General features: G+C 36.6%; 1 protein-coding gene across 1 annotated transcript in view; it reads left to right on the top strand.

The window, feature by feature from the left end:
- SUGCT (succinyl-CoA:glutarate-CoA transferase) overlaps positions 1 to 20,091 on the top strand; it is a 683,256-nt gene that overhangs the window by 58,753 nt on the left and 604,412 nt on the right. The window contains exon 7 of the mRNA XM_082846503.1: positions 8,095 to 8,186. Coding sequence (XP_082702629.1) covers positions 8,095 to 8,186 — 92 coding nt within the window. The remainder of the gene's footprint in view (positions 1 to 8,094; positions 8,187 to 20,091) is intronic.

The raw sequence follows: 20,091 nt of genomic DNA, 5'->3' as shown, positions 1-20,091 counted from the left end.
TGTTTAATTTTTGTCATTGTTATTATTTACAAATTGACATATCTATAGGTTTGCTCAGGTTTTGGTTTGAGGTTTTTTTTTTTTGGTCAAGAATATGTCATAGAAGGTGGTGTGTAGTTCCCCTGGAGCACATGGGCTGGCTATTGCTCTTGTTTGTGATGTTAGCAGCCGTTGATGGTGATTGCCTAGATCTGTTAATCCATTAGGAGTTACAAAATGATGACACCCTGATTCTGCCGTTCCTTCTTCATATATTGATTGGAACACTTCCAGAAACATAATGTTCTCTTCATCAACTGTCTGATTACCCTGAGTATAGATCATTAAGGAAAGGCAGGATAGATGCAAATTCTATTTACCAATTGTCATAATAATGAATTTATTCCCTAGTATCTTCCTAATGATTAAAAAAGTATCATTAGGAACTCACAGAATTTAACATATTTGTTGTGTTTCAGTCCACTGCAGCTGTTATCCTTACTGATACTCAAAATGGTTCCATCTTTGGCCAGTGGAGGCCTTTTTAAGTTGGCTTCTGCATACTCTTGACATGACTAATAATCTGATAGCTTCTTTGGTTTCTGGTATAACAATATATTCCAGGTACATTTTGTACACTTCCTGCCCTATCCTGTAATCAACCGTTTCCCCAAGGAATCTTAATTTCTTTTAGTGGAAAATGGCATTTAGAGACCACCGTCTGGATACTGGTGATGCTCATTGCTGCTGGGTTAGTCTTTGCTTCTAGGCCTTTTCAGTGGACAGATAAGAAAATAAATATTTTTTAAAAATAAAATGCATTGAGTTCATAATCTTTTAATTCAGAAACAATCTATCCACTAGAAAATGATCAGGGAAAGAAGTCCAGATATTTGTATACATTTTGAAGGATTACATTATTTACTGTAAAATATTTTATTGCTTCTGTTCTCCTTTCAGATAAACAATCTATTTTTGGAGTTTCTATAGCTGCTGGAATGATATTAACTTTAAACATACTCCTGTTTTGGTTAAGGAGAAAAGGGAAACAAAAAGTTAGACATGATTAAGAAGAAAAATGAGTGAAACCAGGAGTGGGCAGGCCAGAGCATCTGGTATTCAGGGCAAATATTAAAAGACAAGAAATCTTTTCCATTTAGTTTCCCTTCCCTTGCATTTTTTACTTATGTCTGGAAGTTCAAGTTTTGCTTTATAGTCAGTGTTCGTAAGAGCCACAAGATGGCGAGATTGCTCCTTAAAATGAATGTGGGTGAGTAAGGGGGTGGGGTAGTGGAGAGACATAGAGGAGAGAGGAGAGAGAGAGAAGGATGTTCCTCTCTGATTTTCCATAACCTCCTTGGTTTTCCTTACCTCCCTTACTTGAATATAAAATAGGACTAACATGCTTAAATTTTTCCTCTGTAATTTGGATTTTGATCATGGTCTTTTTTGGAATTGTAAAACTAAAAATAAAATTAAAAAGAACTATCTGGATCCCGTGCTTACCAGTTTTTCAGCTCTTTGTTAAATTATTAATAAATGATTCAGTCTTCACATTGCCACCAGAGTAATCTTTGCAAAATACCATTTTGGTAATGTCAGTTTCCTGTTTTAAATTTTTAAATTTATTGTTATAAATATTTGTTGATTATGGTATTGGTTGTTAGTATTTAAGTAGTTAAGTCAAGTGTAAGGTGAAAGGTGGAATAATTTTTGACTCATATTACCAAAAATATGTTATTATTGTCAAGTTTCTTTTCTAAAATGAACATGTGCTAGTTTCCAAGTACAAAAACTTTCAATTTTAATGGGTTGTTAAACAACATAAATGCAATGCTTAGAATATTTATTCTCCTCATCATTTAAACATACGTCAAGGCAATTTTTGTTATTCTCAATATTTTGTGGAAAGGGCAAGCTACTATGTAATTAGTATATTAATCAGTGCATATTTATTAACTAAGTATATTTAGCTCTCAATGTAATGTACTTTGCTTATGCTGTGTTATCAAATTGAATCCTCATAATATATCTATGAGATAAATGTGAATACTCTGCACATTGAGGCTCAGGGAGGTTAAATGAATTGTTGAAGATTTAGTAGTTAGCGGAACTATAATTTCAATTCAGATTTTTTTCAATCCTAAAACTCATCCTCTTATTCACTATGCGATACTGCCTCCGTGAGGGTAACTATTTATATTTCTCTTTAATAGAAATACTTGGAAGCTGTAATTTAAAGTAATTAGGATATTTGTGCCTCCCCCTTGTTGTAAGCTGAACAAGAGAATTTGTATCACAAGGCAAGTATTATGGTGCCTTTTTATTTAGCAAACTGTTCGTTTTTTTGAGCATGTTTTCCTGCAGGCCTTTGTTTAGAAGACTTCATTTAGAGTTGTGCTGATGGGTGAGGGGCCTCTCTTTGTCTCATTTGAGGCATTTGGGCTCCTGGCCAGAAGCCTGAGCTCCTGATATTCTCTACCTAGAGTGGACTGAAGCTAATTCATTCTCTTGACTTCCTGTTGAGATAGCAGGTGGTTCACTAGCACTTAGTGTTCCTGCCTTACAGCGGAGCTTCTCTCTGCTCCTGGAGGCCTGTCTTATGCTGGGGATACTGGTGGTTTAAAAGCCATTGTGTTCAAGACTGGAAGTCTGGTCTAGGATGCCCTTTACAGCTATAAACTAGCTGCTCTGGAATAGAAATTCTTTAAATATTTCGTAGAATTCACTAGTGAAGCCTCTGGTCTTAGACATTTGTTTGTTGGGTGGTTTTGGATTACTGACTTAATCTCCTTACCAGTAATTGGTCTGTTCGGATTTTCTGTTTCTTCATGATTCAGTCTTGGAGTTTCTAGAAATCTATCCATTTCTCCTAGGTTGTCCAATTTGTTGGTGTATAATTGTTCATAGTAGTCTGTTTTGATTCTTTGTATTTCTATGGTGTCAGTTGTAACATCTCTTTCATTTCTGATTTTATTTACTTGAGTTCTTGCTCTCATTTTTTGGTGAGTCTAACTAAAGGTTTGCCAATTTTGTTTCCCTTTTCAAAGAACTAGCTCTTAGTTTCATTGATCTTTTCTATTGTATTTTTAGTTTCTCTTTTATTTATTTCTTTTCTGTTCTTTGATATTTTCTTCCTTCTACTAACTTTGGGCTTCATTTGTTCTTGTTTTTCTGGTTACTTTAGGTACAAAGTTAGGTTGTTTATTGGAGATCTTACTTGTTTCTTGATGTAGGAGTTCATCATATGAACTTTGCCCTTAGAACTGCTTTTGAGGCATCCCATAATTTAGGTATGTTGTATTTCCATTTTCATTTGACTGAAAGAATTTTTTGATTTATGTTTTGATTCCTTCTTTGACACATTGGTTGTTCAGTAACATGTTGTTTAATCTCTATATATTTGTGAATTTTCTACTTTTCTCCTTGTAATTGATTTCCAGTTTCATACCCTTGTGGTCAGAAAATATGCTTGACATGACTTTGGTGTTATTAAGTTTATTAAGACTTGTTTTATGGCACATGATTTATTCTGAGGAAGTTCCATGTGTGCTTCAGAAGAAATGTGTATTTTGCTGCTGATGGATGAATGTTCTGTAAATGTTTGTTAAATCCATCTGGTTTAACATGTAGTTTAAGTCCAATATTTCCTTATTATTTTCTGTTTAGATGATCTAGCCATTGTTGAAAGTGGGTTATTGAAGTACCCTACTATTATCGTATTGCTGTCTGTTTCTCCCTTCAGGTCTGTTAATATTTGCTTTATATATCTAGGTGCTTCTCTGTTGGGTGCATAAATATTTACAAATATTATATCCTCTTGTTAGACTGACCCTTTTATCATTATATCAATATAAAGACCTTTGTCTGTTATTTTAGTCTCTGTCCTAAAGTCTACCTTATCTGATATAAGTATAGATACCTCTGCTTTCTTTTGGTTTCCATTTGCATGGAGTATCTTTTTCCATGCCTTCATTTTCAGTCTGTGTCCTTAAAGCTGAAGTGAATCTCTTGTAGGCAACATATAGTTGGGTCTTGTTCATTTTATCCATTTAGCCACTTTGTGTCTTCTGATTGGAAAATTTAGTCCATGTACATTTAAAGTAATTATTGATAGCTATGGATTTACTATTGCCGTTTTGTTAATTGTTTTCTGGTTGTTTTGTCATTTCTTTGTTCCTTTCTTTCCCTGTTGTTCTTCTTCCTTTGTGATTTGATGATTTTCTGTAGTGGTATGCTGAGATTTCTTTCTCTTTCTCTTTTGTGTATCTACTATAGGTTTTGCACTGTGTTACCATGAGGCTTACATAAAATATCTTATAGCTAAAATAGTCTGTTTTAAGCTGACCTAGCAACCTAATTTCAAATGTATAAGAAGATTCTACATTTTTACACTGTTCTCCAATATTTGATGTTTTTGATGTCACAATTTAAATCTTTTTAATATTGTGTATTCATTAACAAATTATTGTAGTTATAGGTGGTGTTAATATTTTTAATTTTAATCTTTATACCAGAGTTATAAGCGATTTACCCACCACCATTACAATATTTGAGTATTCTGAATTTAACCACATATTTATCTGTACCAGTGAGTTTTATACTTTCATATGTTTTAATGTTACTAATTAGCATCCTTTTGTTTCAGCTTGAAGAAATCCCTTTAACATGTCTTGTAAGACTAGTGGTGATAAATTCCTTCAGCTTTTGTTTGTCTGGAAACTCTTTATTTCTCTTTCAATTCTGAAGGACTGTTTTGTTGGGTAGAGTATTCTTGTTTGGCAGTCTTTTTTATTTCCTTTCAGCACTTTGAATGTCTCATCCCACTGCCTTCTGACCTGCAAGGTTATTGTAGAATCCACTGATAGTCTTATGAGGGTTCCCTTGTATGTAACAAGTTGCTTTTCTGTTGCTGCTTTTAAGGTTTTTGTCTTTGACAATTTAATTATAATGTCTGGGTGGGAATTTCTTTAGATTCATCATATTTGGTACTTCTTGGGCTGCCTAGATTTGGATGTCTGTTTTTTTCCCCCAGGTTAGGGAAGTTTTCAGCCATTATTTCTTTGAATAAGGTCCCCCCTGTCTTCTAGGATCCTTATAATGTGTATATTGGCCCATTTTTTAGTGCGCTATAAGTCTCTTAAGCTATCTTCACTCCTTTTTTAGTCTTTTTTCTTTTTTCTTCACGGAGTGGATGTATTCCACTGCTCTGTCTTCTAATTCACTGACTCTTTCTTCCACTTGATCTAGTCTGCTGTTGAACCTTTCTATTGAATTTTTCAGTTCAGTTATTTTATTCTTTATCTCTGTACTTTCTGTTTGGTACTTTGTAATATCGTCGGTCTCTGTTGAAATTCTCACTTTGTTCATGCATTGCTTTCCTGACCTCTGTGAGCATCTTTCTGAGCATTATTTTGAACTCTGTCAGGTAAATCACTTTTCTCTGTTTCATTAAGGTTGGTTTCTGGAGATTTATATTGTTCTCTTGTTTGGAACATATTCCCTTGTTTCTTTATTTTCCTTGAATACTTGTGTCGGTTTTTGTGCATTAGCTAAACAGCACCTCTTTCAGTCTTGAGAGAATGTTCTTGTGTAGGAGATGAATCCTGTTAATCAGCACAGCCTGAACTCCTGGATGCCTCTCAAACCTTTGTGACTGTCCAAGCCACTGTCCTTCTTCATGCCTTTTAGTAGTTGAGGGTATGAGAAGACCCATCTAAGTTCCAAAGGGGATGATTGTAGTCAGCACTTAGGTACAGGCTGATTAGAAGCCAGACCCTCAGGCAACAGCTGGGAAAGTATGCCATCAGGCACTTTCTGGGGAGAAACTGGAAGGTAGGCTTTTTGTATTCTCCCTTGCACTGAGCCCTGAGCCCATTACAAACTGCTTATTTGTTTGCTATAGTCCAGTGGGACTTGTTAACTGCAAGCACTGTTGACAGTCAGAGCCAGGTGATCTGGGGGCCCATCTCCCAGGTGGTAGCTGCAAAAGGTGGGGCACAAGACATGTGTAGAAGGTCCTTCTGGAGAGATGATGGTGACCTGGTTTTATTGTTGGAGTGAGCTGGATAGAGAAGGTGGGGTAAGCACCCACTGATTCTTTCAGGTTCCAGGTAGGATCAGTTAGATGTTGTCAATTAGTGTCTAGACCCTTAGGCAACAGCTTGTAAAGTATGAAGTCAAACCCTTTCCAGGGAAAGACTGGGAGATGGATGTTTTCGCTGCTCCTTCAGTCCTGAGACCTGGGGGGATAGTTGTGTTCAGTGCTTATGATGCTATCAGTAACTTCTTTGTTTGCTGTAGTCCTGTAGGACTCATGAATGCTGGCTATCAGAGATAGGAGTTTTAAGGGACTGTTTCTCAGGTGGGAGACTTAAAGGTTGGGACACTAGATGTCCGTACTGCCTCTTCCTCAGGGAGAAGCTGGGAGTTTGGGTTTTCCTCCTAATTGTATGGTTTTGTGCCTGGAGTGAGGTTTATGATGAGAGTGTCTCAGCCTTTCCTACCCGTTTAGATATGGGTATTGTCTCTGTTGCCCAATGTATAGGAGTCATTCATCTGGATTTTTCTAGTTTCTCAGTTCCCACATTTCTCTTAGAGAGAAGTGCTTTGTGTGTAGCTGTACAAGCACTGTGTCCATGGGAGGAGGAAATTGGCCTCCTATATCATCATTTTGTTCAAAAAGAAAACAAAACAGAATAAAAGCCTCTTTAGTTTATTAATTAATTTGTTTTTTAAAGGTAATTGTTTTTATGTAACCAGTATTCATTCATTTATTCATTTGGTAACCATTACTGAATTCTATTCTGGATGCTGGCAATACAGCAGTAAATTCAATAGAAAAAACTCTCTAGAGCATACCTTTGAGTAGGGAGGATACAGAAAATAAATAAACTATATTATATATCTTCTGGTGATAAGAGGTGTGAAGTCAAATATAATGAGGTAAGGGGGCTTAAGAGTGAAAAGTGAGAGTGATCTTTCATAAAAGTTCTTCAGGGAAGACCTCTCTAATAAGGAGACATTTCAGTGCAGAGTTGGAAGATGTGAGGGAGTGAGGTATGTACATATATGGAGTGAAATAGAGAGAGTGTTCCAGGTTGCTGGAGAAGCAAGCAAAATATATGGGATTTGGAGACAGAGTTATGTAGCTCCTCATATAACCTTTATTATCCAACAGTAAGCACCAGGACTGAGGAGAGCAGGATAAAATATTTTTATGTTCTTCTCTTTTCTTTTCTTTTAAAAATATTTATTTATTTATTTGGCTGCGCTGGGTCTTTGTTGCGGCATGCGGGATCTAGTTCCCTGACCAGGGATTGAACCTGGGCCCCCTACATTGGGAATATGGAGTCTTAACCACTGGACCACCGGGGAAGTCCCTTTATGTTCTTTTAATTTTTGCTGATGGCAACAAAAAGTGACACCTTCACCTTCTCTTTGTAATCCTAAAAAGCACTGGCAGGAGATGTATTAATTCTATTTATGTTCAAATTTTAAATTATCATTTATATTTTCTTTGCATACTTGAAAAAATATGTAAATAGAACCTAGGGAGACATTGTTTTGTTTTACTTTGTATATTGTTTTGTATACAGCAGGAGTAGCAAGTACCTAGTGGAGTCTGGAAGGTCGTTAATGATTGAATCAGACTGAAGCATAAAGGATTAAGGAGGGGTGTAGAGTGCGGCAAATTGGAGAATTTATGCCCTGTGTAACGGGAAGAACTATTACTCAACTCTAATTGATTATTGCCATGTGAGGATGTGAGCCGAGTTTTGAATGTATTTTCTGGTTTTTCAAGAAAAGCCAGAAATTTGTATATTATGTGCTATCTCCTGATCTTTAAATGTTGGAAACTAAGTAAAAACATTTCAAAACACTCTTCAGGCCAGACAAAACATTTTTACAATGGGGATCTGGCCCACGAGTCAGCAGTTTGCAACCTTCTGGGGTATAACACCATAATTAAATTTTACAGCCTCCTTCAAGGGATAGTATAGACCTAATAGTAACAAAATGCTGTAGGATTTCTGGATACAGATGGTTTTAACACACTATTGTACTGTTGCTCTCCCTGGGTGGTGCTGAATATGTCTATTCTTGTTGTCTTAGGGTATGGTCAGACAGGTCCACTGTCTCAGCGAGCTGGGTACGATGCTGTTGCCTCTGCTATTTCTGGTCTGATGCACATCACAGGGCCTGAGGTAGGTATCCTTCTTTAGAATATTCATATTTTTCCCCCTATTCATTCCAAAGAGATTTTCATCTTTACTAACCCCATAGGCTTAAACATGAGTTAATTTTAGGAAAAAACCACGGAAAGTGAATGATGTTAAAAATGGAAATGTTTATTATAAACGTACTTGAGGCTTAATGTCATTATGGCCCCATGGAAAAGAACAACCTTTTTAGCAAGAAGCAATAGATCAAGTGGAGAACACATTTTCCATATGTATTATATCATTCAAGCTTAGTAAAGGCACCTTTGTGTGACTTAGGAATATTCCTCGTGTGAAGTAGAATGGCTGACTAGACTAGTCCGCGGATGGCCATTTCTACCAGAGTACTTTCATTTGATGTATATACATAGTGGAGGGTTTCTTTTTCCCTCTGGAGTATTATAAGTGGTTGTTTATTTTAAAATTTGTTACTTAATGCTCGGACATAGTTGTGTCTGATTGTTAATGCATTAGATTCTGACAGTGAAAGAATTATTTGATTTTATAACCACATTCCTTCTCCATTGGTGATAGGAAGTTCCCAAAAAGTATATAGAGGACCAAAATGTGGATGGTTGGATCAGAGACTCTTAGAAAATGGACTCTTGGGGAAAACTAAACATGCCGTTAAATAAAGTAAAAAAAAAGTGTGAAAGCTTAGTAAATAAAAATACTAAAAAAATCCACTTCCAAAACAAATTAGATTGATAGCCTTAAAAAACTTTTTCCAGTAGATATTCCTTCCCTGAACCACTTTCTTCAGTTAATTCTTCAGGAAATATTGCTGCAGTGTTGGGATAAAATGAGGCAGAATGACCTCAAGTCTTTTTTTTTTTTTTATTTTTTACAGATTTTACTTCTTTTTATTATTTTAGAGTAGGTGTTGGGATTTCAGTGACTTAAAATATATGGTCTTTTGTACTTTCTTTGTTTCATTTTCACAAGTCTTAGAAAGAATGTGTGTGGCTTTTCCTTACAATATTCAAGGGCACCAATTTTCTTTCTATCCATTGAGAGAATGAAGCATGGATATATCTCTTTGCTCTTTCCCATAGAGATACTTATATGGTCAAGACATTATTTTTGTGAGTGGGTGGTTTTATTTAATAGCATTGTACTCAATTGTGAATATGTGAAAAGATATGAGATATCTTTTCTCATAAGATAAGATATATAAATTTGTATATTCAAATATTAAAATGAATTAACTCAAAAACACCTGAGGTAGATGAGGTGAAAGCTTACTCCTTTAGTACACTGCGCTATATTCTGACAGGGATAACCACACAGCGTGTGCTCAACCATATTATTTATCAGTCAGTAACTCGCCTCTTGTATTATCCTCAGGAGATTTTTGTTCTGGTTAACAAATAACAACAACACTAATTGCATGCTTACTATGTGCCAAGCATTATTTTAGGTACTTCACGTGTCTTACATTAAATAAACTCGGCTTCTTTCACACGGACACATCTCTCACTTCTCAATTCATCCACCCAATGAATGGTTATTGTACATATACAGAGGGAATCCTCTGTATGCTGGCTACTATGGCAGTTACTGGGAATTAAACAGGCAACAGGTAGGCACGGTCCTTAAATGGAGAAGACAAACATTAACAGAAAAGAAATATTAAACAAGTAAAAAGAGCTCTAAAGAAGAGTACAGGATGCTACTGACGTATATAACAGTGTGCCTCAGGCCATTTTAATACTTCTAGAGATTCTGCAAAATGTGGTTTGACAGCAAAGGATAAAAGCAGCCTGAAGAGAATCAGCCCATGCTGGGAATCCCCCTTTAAGGAGTTGTTTCCCCCTGATACCAGCAGTATATGACAGTTCACCAAGGCTCTCAGCAGAAGTTCCACAGGAGGGATCACTTCTGAGAGCCCTGGCTGATATTTTTAACCAGCTAATGCAGGTGCACTGTTGCCAGTTATATCATGTTGCGTATGAAGTTTTATCTACCTGCCCAGCTGTGTATTTGTGCTGTAGCATAACTCCATGTTGTCAGATGACTGATTGGAACCCAGGCTTCCTCACCCTATTCAGTGCAGCCTAATGTTGTCAGGATGGTTGGTCAGGAAAGGCTTCTCTGAGGGCCAGATATTTAAGGTGGGATGCAGTTAAGCACTAACCTGGTGACTCTAGGGCAACACCATGCATGACATCTAAATGCTGGAGAGTCTGGTGGGTTTGAGGAGCTAGTCTCATTGGATTATTGTGAGCTAGCAAAGAAGGGGAAGAGTGAGGTTGGAGGTGCAGGGAACTTATTGTTTATGGACCTACTATATTAGTTAAGAGTTTGAAGAGACGGAAAGATACATTATCATATATATATATTTTTAGTGATGATCTAATATATTTCTGCCTGGAAAATGAGTGATGTTCCCAAAGTATAGACTATTATTATGATGAGAAAACTCAAAATGCATGGTTTTTCTATAGTGGACTCATAATATTATTTTTATCCCAAAGGGGCATCCGCTAAATGTGTAATATAGGATAAAATCTATGAAAGTAGTCTTTATGATGAGATTTAAGCAAACTAGTTACAGTTACCTCCAACTAAATCTAAAATCTAGCCTTTTAGGTAATGCTGTGGTATTGTTGGATAAAATTCAGATTTGATAACGGAGAAAAGAGAACTGACGTTGAGTACCTACACTGTGCTAGACCCATGCTTGATGTTTTCCGTATGGTTTTATGTTTTCATTCTTACATTGATCCTTCCAGGTGTAGGTATTGATAAATTCTGTAACTGAAGCTTAAGGGCTTAGGTAACTTGTACAGGGTGCCCAGGTATGTAAAATGCTAAAGCCATACTTTGAACCCAGTGTGCTTTACATCTTCTAGCTATATATAGTACCTTCTGTACTATAGCCACTCTCCATGCTGCCTGAAGAATGAAGCCTGATTTTTATTGTATTTGCATCTTGCTTATGCTTGCTGTTGATATGATATGTTGCACTGTAGTGAATAGACCATTTGGTGGAGTGAGAAAGCAGTCAACTAAGAGTCTGGAGGCCTGGCTGTATCTCATTCACTCCTGTGTAATGTTTACCTGGCTGCCTAAAAGGGGCACCAGGAGGGCATAAGCCTCATAAGACCATGGTCTTTGCTTGCTCACTGCGGTATCTCATTGCCTAGAACAGAGCCTGGCACTTTCTAAGCACTCAATAAATAAATGCTGAATGAATGAATAAATGAATACTTGGCACTGTGCTATGTGATCTGGAACATATCGTATAGCTTCTCTCTTTCGATGAAGTGCATCTGGAAGTGATGTTTACACAGCTCCTCTTCCAGATATTGTAAAGAGAAAATAAATGTCTTTTATAGAATGTCAAAGTATAAACATGTATAATGTAATGTAGTACCCATAAGAGTCAGCAATTGCTTGGTATATCTGTAGATTCCTCAGCTCCACCCTCAGAGATACTGATTTGTGGGTAGAGCCCACAAATATGCATATTTAATGATGGCCCCAAGCGCTTCTGATGGAGATGGTTGCGGATTGCACTTGGAAACATTATGAGAGGTGTTATTATTAAAAATCCCTTTGCATAGACTCTGACAGAAGTTAATGACTTGTTAAGGTCTATATATTATGTTTAAATTAGAATCTTGTGCTCCAAATAAAATTATGTTCCATTATTTTTTATGTTCATGGCTCTATGCTAACCAGTTATTACTCAAAAGGGATATCATCTATCTATCTATCTATCTGTCTATCATCTATCTAATTTTTTTAATGCATAGGGAATATGGAGAGGGTATTGAGAATGAAACCAATGAGTATGAGAGATTCTGGAAAGTAAATGACTCAGACATATGTAATACATGTTCTAAGTAATAATTCACCTTACATTTAAACATCAAGAATTATATCAATCAATGAAAAAGATGTATTGACCATATGTGAATAGTATTGTTTTACATACCATAAAGAATTTAATAAGTTACTCTATAAGTAATAATTTGATTGACTAGATTAGATACATACTCATGGAAAGTTAGAAAATGATAGAAAACTGCATAAAATTAAGTGGAACATTATGTAGCAGGCAATATAGAGAACTGTAAGAGAGTTTCTAATCCTTTCTTGGGAATAAATAGCCTTTGAAAGCCCTTGAGTTTCATGATCCTAGAGGCCTGGGGCTGGGGAATGTGTGTGTATGTGTGTGGGTGAGTGTTTGGGTGTGTGTGTGTCTGCATATGTGATGCTGACAATGAGGTAAGTTTTTTGCAAGCAGCCAAGAGGGGTAGATGTGTGAGGGCAAGGGGGTATGGTGCCAGTTGTGAGCTATTTCTGTGAGAACTTCCAGGGTGGGGAAAGCCTCTTATTCAACTTTATGTCCTTGTGCCCCATATAACAGATGCTCTTCAAATTTTTTAAAAATTTAATTAATAAAATCTTCAAAATCTAATTTATGGCCTACATGGAATCTGTTGGAGAGAAATTACTATAACTTACTACAAGTAAAATATAAATGTGGCTCAGAGTGGGATTTCAGAAAAGTGGTGGGATTTGAGTTGAATGGTACCTGGAAAGGTGAATAGGATTCAGATGGATTGAGGCATTCCTAGTAGAGATCGCAGAGTGAACACAGATAGGGAAGTAGAAAGGAATCAGGCATACCTAGAGAAGAGCAATAGGCCAGCCATGGAAGAGCTGAGAGTTAAAGTTTCAGAGTAGTGGGGGAAACTTGATTAAGGCCATGCTTTGGAAAGTCTTCAAGGTCAAGCAAAGAAATTGAAATGTTATTTGCTCACAGTGAAGTTAGGGAGGTTTTTCAGAAGGGGAGTGACATGATGAAAGCTGTGCTTCCTAAGATTAGTTTGGTCCATATGTGCAGGATGGATTACATCAAGTTTACAAGCGATGCTTCTTAGATATTTATCTCCCCCTTTAAAAACTAAGGACACACAAACAATTACACAAAAGGAAAATAGTCTTACATTGCTATCCAAAGGCACTGTATTGTATTTAGTTTGTATTTTTGAAGAGGTAATACATTCACATAATGCTAAATCTGCAAGAAACAAGTATGTTGACTATATAATTTATCATACAAATCAGGACTCTTTTAAGAGTGAAAGAGAGCTCTCTATATAATAACCAGGTTTGTCTTTGTCACTCTGTATCTGAGTTTACAATGTAAATCTCCTTCCCTCTGTCCTCAATTCACCCGCTTCTCAGAGACAGTCAATGTTATCACTTTTCTTTTGCATCCTTTCAGAGATGTTCTACTGAAAAACAAGCACAATAGTCTTCCCCCATCTTTTTTTTTTTTAAAATAAGTGGTTCTTTTTAAAAAAATATTTATTTATTTTATTTTTGGCTGCATGGGGTTTCAGTTGCAGGATGTGGGATCTTTGTTGAGGCATGTGGGATCTTTCGTTGTGGTGCGTGGGCTCCTCTCTAGTTGTGGCGTGCGGGCTGTCTAGTTGTGGCGTGCGGGATCCAGAGCACATGGGCTCTGTAGCTGTGAAACGTAGGCTCTCTAGTTGTGGCTCACATGCTCAGTAGTTGAGGCGCACAGGCTTAGTTGCTCTGCGGCATGTGAGATCTTAGTTCCCCGACCAGGGATCGAACCTGCGTCCCCTGCATTGGAAGGCGGGTTCTCAACCACTGGACCACCAGGGAAGTCCCTAACCTACTTATTTCTTATGTCATTTCTGAGCTTGAGGTATCCTGTGCTCTAGCAATGGTTTTCATCTGTGGATAGTAATCTTCACTCCACTCCAGGGGAGTTTTAAAATGATGTGTGGGATGGTTGGGTTGTACTGGTATTTAGTGCTTGGGGTAGGGATGAGTAAACATCCTTAAGGTATGGGACAGGCTCATGAATCTAGAATGTCACCTCCAAAATGCCAGTAGTGCCCCTATTGAAAGCCTTAACTAGATACACAGGACTTTTGGTCATCTTTTATGGCTTGTTTTTTTTCTTAGCTTCCTTAGGGAAAATTTGCCACTTCTTTCTCTATGCTCCAATGTAATTTTCATTATGTTGCTTATTGTATGTTGATCTGTCTCTGACTTTGGAATGTAAGTGCCTGAATTCAGGGAGTGTCTTTGGGATATTTTTGTATATCTCTAGAGTATAACACAGATCCACTACAGAGTTGGTTATTTGTTGATTTATTTGATTATTTATTTGATTTCAATTTGATTGATTATTTGTTATATATGAATTTGGAATCTTTAAGGATTCAACTTCAGTTTGATAATAACAGGTTGATACATGTAGCAATAGCTATAGCATTTGAGATTCCTTTTGGAGTTCTTTAACGGACATACTTAAAAATAAAAGGAGAGTCTTCTATCGGGTGGAACATTTCATATAAGCCTCATACTCAGAAAATGTGAATAGGGAATTTTTGGGTTGTGACTGGAAAAATATGGTAAAAAATATTTGGAAAAAACATTCAGCTTGAGGTAACAATTAAAAGTCATTTAAACAAGTTTTTTCCTAATGTTTTTGCTTTCTGAATCTTATGAAAGAAAAAACCTCCCCCTCTTTTTTTTTTTCTATCTCAGTAAGTGGTTACTTTTGAGAGCATTGTGTTCGTTTTGAGTCATCATGCTTTGAAAAAGTGTTATAATCAGAGAAAATCCTAAAAAGAATGGCCAAAATTATCCCAGGGATATAAAATAGTTTCTTCAATGAGAAAGTCTATAGGGACTGGATTTGTTTGCCATAGATAAGGCAAAGAAATGATTTGAGTGCTGTTTTCATCTGTTTTGGGGAGGATGTGGAATAGTTGTTTTTATTGTTCATAGAACAATGAATAAGAGAAAATGAGCCCATATCAGAGAAGATATTTTAGTTAGCTAAATGAAGAGCTTTTTGACCATCAGGATATTGAACCTTGCCGTGCATGAAGAAACAGGTCATGCGGTTTCTGTTAGCGTGGCAGAGAGAAAGATCCTGTCCTGGCTTGAAATCCCAGTCCCACATGACATCTCTGAACCTTGTTTTTCTCATTTGTAAAAATGAGAGTACTAACACACGTCTTGGAAAATGTACTCAGATTAAATGAGATAATGTGTAGGCAAACACCTGGGAAATAGTGCTAGTTCCTTTTCCCTTTCTGGTGCATGCCTGGCATGTATTAGATACTCAGTAACTGCTCTGTTTTCCTCTGGAGATCTTTAAGGAGAGAGGGATAAGCATCTTCCTGGATGATTTAGAAATTTACCTGCCTAAAGGCAGGAAGTTGGACCAAATGATCCTTTGAGAGTTTTTCAGCTTTAGGAGTCTTTATGTACTGTTTTATTTTGGAAACGAATACAATAGAATTTCTTTCTCTTTTATAAAGCTCTTTTGTAGGAAAGATTGGCTAGTCAAGGATGTAGTGTTTAATTCATACTGTCATTTTACACAGTAAAAAGGAAAGTGCAGAGTGTCTTGAGTGGCTGTTTGAACCGCAAAGACTTTTGATGGAAAGTTAATGAGAGCTTAAATTCTGAGTTAGTAACTTCTCTAGGAGATTGGACTGCGTGACAAATCACAATGTGTATTCTACACGCAAGCATTTTTATCTAAGTAAAATCAGGGTAAAGGGACTGTAAAGGAGGAGATTAAAGGGGTCCCTGAAAGGGCAATGTGCAGCTTTGAAGAAATAAAGGGAAATAAGGTTTAGCTCAGTTAGTCTTAGTTCTGAACCATGTTCTTCTCACCCATGTTGCCCCCTGGACTGGCTGTCGAGAACCATAACCCTGTTTAGTTGTAACTGAGGAATAGTTTCCACGTTAACTTTTGAGAAAATAGTTTAATTTCTGTCTTTCATTGCATGTTCAAGGAGGAGGAGACTTCTGCACTTTTGGCCGGAAAAGTTCTAAAATATTAGGAGGATTAATATTTAAATCTGTGTAAAAACGATGCCTTTAAGTAGAGTCAGACGTACTTTTAGTCATCTCTAAGTCATTCTTTTTATAGATTGAGGATAAGCAAGTGCAGAAATAATAAATACTTGGCCTGAAGTCATAGTCACTGGAAAAGAACTTTGAACTTTTAATAAAGCTTACATTTGTGCTAGTAAATCATAATCCCTGTCCTGAGGGATAAGAAATGTTGAGAAACTTTTCACTACAGAACTATGGGATGTACTCCTACAAAACTTTCGGAGCCTGATTGAATTAAGGATTTTCAGGTTTAGGCACACTGATTCCGATTTTACTATATACCAGAAGTCATTAGAATTGCTTAGACAACTCTAAATGATACATAAATTCCCATGTCTTAGACCTAATGAAACAAACCTGGGATGGTGTTACTTGTATATCTGTATTCTTGAAAAGCTTTCTGAGAGATTCTGATAATCCACCTGGTTTTGGAATCACTGGTTTAAGTAATAAGAGGTACTGTTAATACTTTGTGAAAAAAGGGCATGTGGTTTCTGTTTCTTTCCTCCATCCATTGCATTCTGGCTTCCATAGCCCCCTCACCAATGAAATTGCTCTTGGGAGGGTTACCAGTGACCTCTTAATTGGAAACTACAGCGGATACTTTTCCTTTCTGTTTGTTTGTTTATTTATTTATTTTTTTTACAGTAGGTCCTTATTGGTTATCTATTTTAAATATAGCAGTGTGTACATGTCAATCTCAAACTCCCAATCTATTCCTCCCACCACGTCTCCCCCCCCAGTAACCATAAGTTCATTCTCGAAGTCTGTGAGTCTGTTTTGTAAATAAGGTCATTTGTATCATTTTTCTTTTAGATTACACATATAAGCGATATCATGTATTTGTCTTCCTCTGTCTGACTTACTTCACTTTTCCTTTCTTATCTCATTTTGTGACAGTAGACAGTGTTGGCCACCTACCCCTCCTCAATGCTCTTTTCCTCCTTGTCTCCCGTAATATGTCTTTCCTGGTTTTCCTCCCACATAGCTGTTCTCTCCTTCTCAGTCTTCTTCATGGCCTACTTTTCCTCTGCCTGCTTTTAAAGTAATTATTGTGCCCAGAATTCTGTGCTTTGACCTCATCTATTTTTTTTACTCTTTTATACTCTCTAATAAGGCAGCCATTAGCCACATGGGACTGTTAAGCATTTGAAATGCATCAAGTTTGAATTGAGATGTGCTGTAAGTGTAAAAAGTACAATGGATTTCAAAGACATATGAAAAAGAACATGTAAAATTTCTCATTAATAATTTTAAAAATTGATTACATTTTCTTTTCTTTTTTTTTTTTTTTGCGGTACGCGGGCCTCTCACTGTTGTGGCCTCTCCCGTTGCGGAGCACAGGCTCCGGACGCGCAGGCTCAGCGGCCATGGCTCACGGACCTAGACGCTCTGCGGCATGTGGGATCTTCCCGGACCGGGACACGAACCCATGTCCCCTGCATTGGCGGGTGGATTCTCAACCACTGCGCCACCAGGGAAGCCCGAAAAATTGATTACATTTTGAAATGATAATATTTTAGATACATTGTATTAAATGAAATATATTACTAAAATTACACTGGTTTCCTTTTACTTTTTTTTAGCATGGCTAGTAAAATTTTAAAAATTACATATGTAGTTTTTATTTTGCTCACCTTATATTTCTGTTGGGTACACTGTTCAATATGTTCTTCCTAGATAATATCTCAAACCTAGCGTGGTTCTAACTACCATACATAATGTTTTGGCTCTCAAATTTATATCTTTCACCCATTTCTTTTTCCCTTGGGTTTTAGGTTGGCATATTCAACTCTTGATTGGATATACTCCTTAAACTGAACAAACAAAAAACCAGTTCAGCAGACTTATTTTTCTTTTCCTTTGTCCTATCTCAATTGAACTATTAACCCAAACCCAGAAACTTAAACTTCTGTCCAAACATTCACTAAGTCTGGGTTCTGTGTTCTAACTCTTGTGACCATTTGTTCTGTCTTCTCATTCCTACTGCTGTTGACTTAGTTTGGCCTCTGATCTTTTTCATGAATAATTGCAGGAATTTTCTACTTGGTTCCCTGCCTCAACTCTCAAACCTTATGATTCTTATGACTCCTCTCTAATCTACAAAGTGATGCCAGTGATATTTAATTTGTATTCAATAAAACTGACCTTGGAACTTTATTTTTCTGGAAACCTTTCAGTTATTTCCTATCATAGTTAGAGAAACAAATAAACAAATAAACCTAACCTCATTAGATATATAATATCAGGCCTTCATGATTTGTCTTTGGTTTCTATCCAGCCTCATTTCTTCCTTTTTTTTTAATTTTTAAATTTTATTTTATTTATTTTTTTATACATGAGGTTCTTATTAGTTATCCATTTTCTACATATTAGTGTATACATGTCAATCCCAATCTCCCAATTCATCACACCACCACCATCCCTGCCTGCTACTTTCCCCCCTTAGTGTCCATACATTTGTTCTCTGCATCTGTGTCTCTATTTCTGCCCTGCAAACCAGTTCATCTGTACCATTTTTCTAGGTTCCACATATATGCGTTAATATATGATATTTGTTTTTCTCCTTCTGACTTTACTTCACTCTGTATTACAGTTTCTAGATCCATCCATGTCTCTACAAATGACCCCATTTCATTCCTTTTTATGGCTGAGTAATATTCCATTGTATATATGTACCACATCTTCTTTATCCATTCGTCTGTCGATGGGCGTTTAGGTTGCCTCCATGACCTGGCTATTGTAAATAGTGCTGCAATGAACATTGGGGTACATGTGTCTTTTTGAATTATGGTTTACTCAGGGTATATGCCCAGTAGTGGGATTGCTGGGTTGTATGGTGATTCTATTTTTAGTTTTTTAAGGAACCTCCATACTGTTCTCCATAGTGGCTGTATCAATTTACATTCCCACCAACAGTGCAAGAGGGTTCCCTTTTCTCCACACCCTCTCCAGCATTTGTTGTTTGTAGATTTTCTGATGATGCCCATTCTAACTGGTGTGAGGTGATATACCTCATTGTAGTTTTGATTTGCATTTCTCTAATAATTAGTGATGTTGAGCAGCTTTTCTTGTGCTTCTTGGCTATCTGTATGTCTTCTTTGGAGAAATGTCTATTTAGGTCTTCTGCCCATTTTTGGATTGGGTTGTTTGTTTTTTTAATATTGTGCTGCATGAGCTGTTTATATATCTTGGAGATTAATCCTTTGTCCGTTGATTTGTTTGCAAATATTTTCTCCCATTCTGAGGGTTGTCTTTTTGTCTTGTTTGTAGTTTCCTTTGCTTTGCAAACGCTTTTAAGTTTCATTAGGTCCCATTTGTTTATTTTTGTTTTTATTTCCATTACTCTAGGAGGTGGATCAAAAAAGATCTTGCTGTGATTTATGTCAAAGAGTGTTCTTCCTGTGTTTTCCTCTAAGAGTTTTATAGTGTCCAGCCTTACATTTAGGTCTCTAATCCATTTTCAGTTTATTTTTGTGTATGGTGTTAGGGAGTGTTCTAATTTCATTCTTTTACATGTAGCTGTTCAGTTTTCCCAGCACCACTTACTGACGAGACTGTCTTTTCAGCCTCATTTCTTATCATACCTTCACATTCATTGTTTGCTTCAGTCATCCAAACTAGTTGCAAAGTCTTCTCCAAAATTATGAATCAATTTTTAATATATCTTAAAAGAGTCATAGACTTCTTTGAGAATTTGATGAAAGCTATCAAACGTCTTCTAGGAAATTAACATACAGAATTTTTGCATGTAGTTTCAGAGGGATCTTGGAACACCTAAAACTGGGACAAGAACTTTAGTTTATATTCTTTTGTTTCCCAGGTATTCCTTCTGCATTGTAGGCTAGTTTTCTTCTTGGTCATTTGTAAGCCTTGATCTCTTCTGCTATTAATTATTGTGTAAAAAATCACCTTGAAACTTAGGGACTTAAAACAAGAGCAATCATTTTATGAACTCTCATAGTTTCCATGGGTTGGG

Source organism: Leucopleurus acutus (genome assembly GCF_964270905.1).
Source record: "Leucopleurus acutus genome assembly, chromosome: 9".
In the NCBI taxonomy this organism is placed as follows: Eukaryota; Metazoa; Chordata; class Mammalia; order Artiodactyla; family Delphinidae; genus Leucopleurus; species Leucopleurus acutus.
Note: the sequence above shows the minus strand (reverse complement) of the source record. Positions and strands in the feature narration are given on the sequence as shown.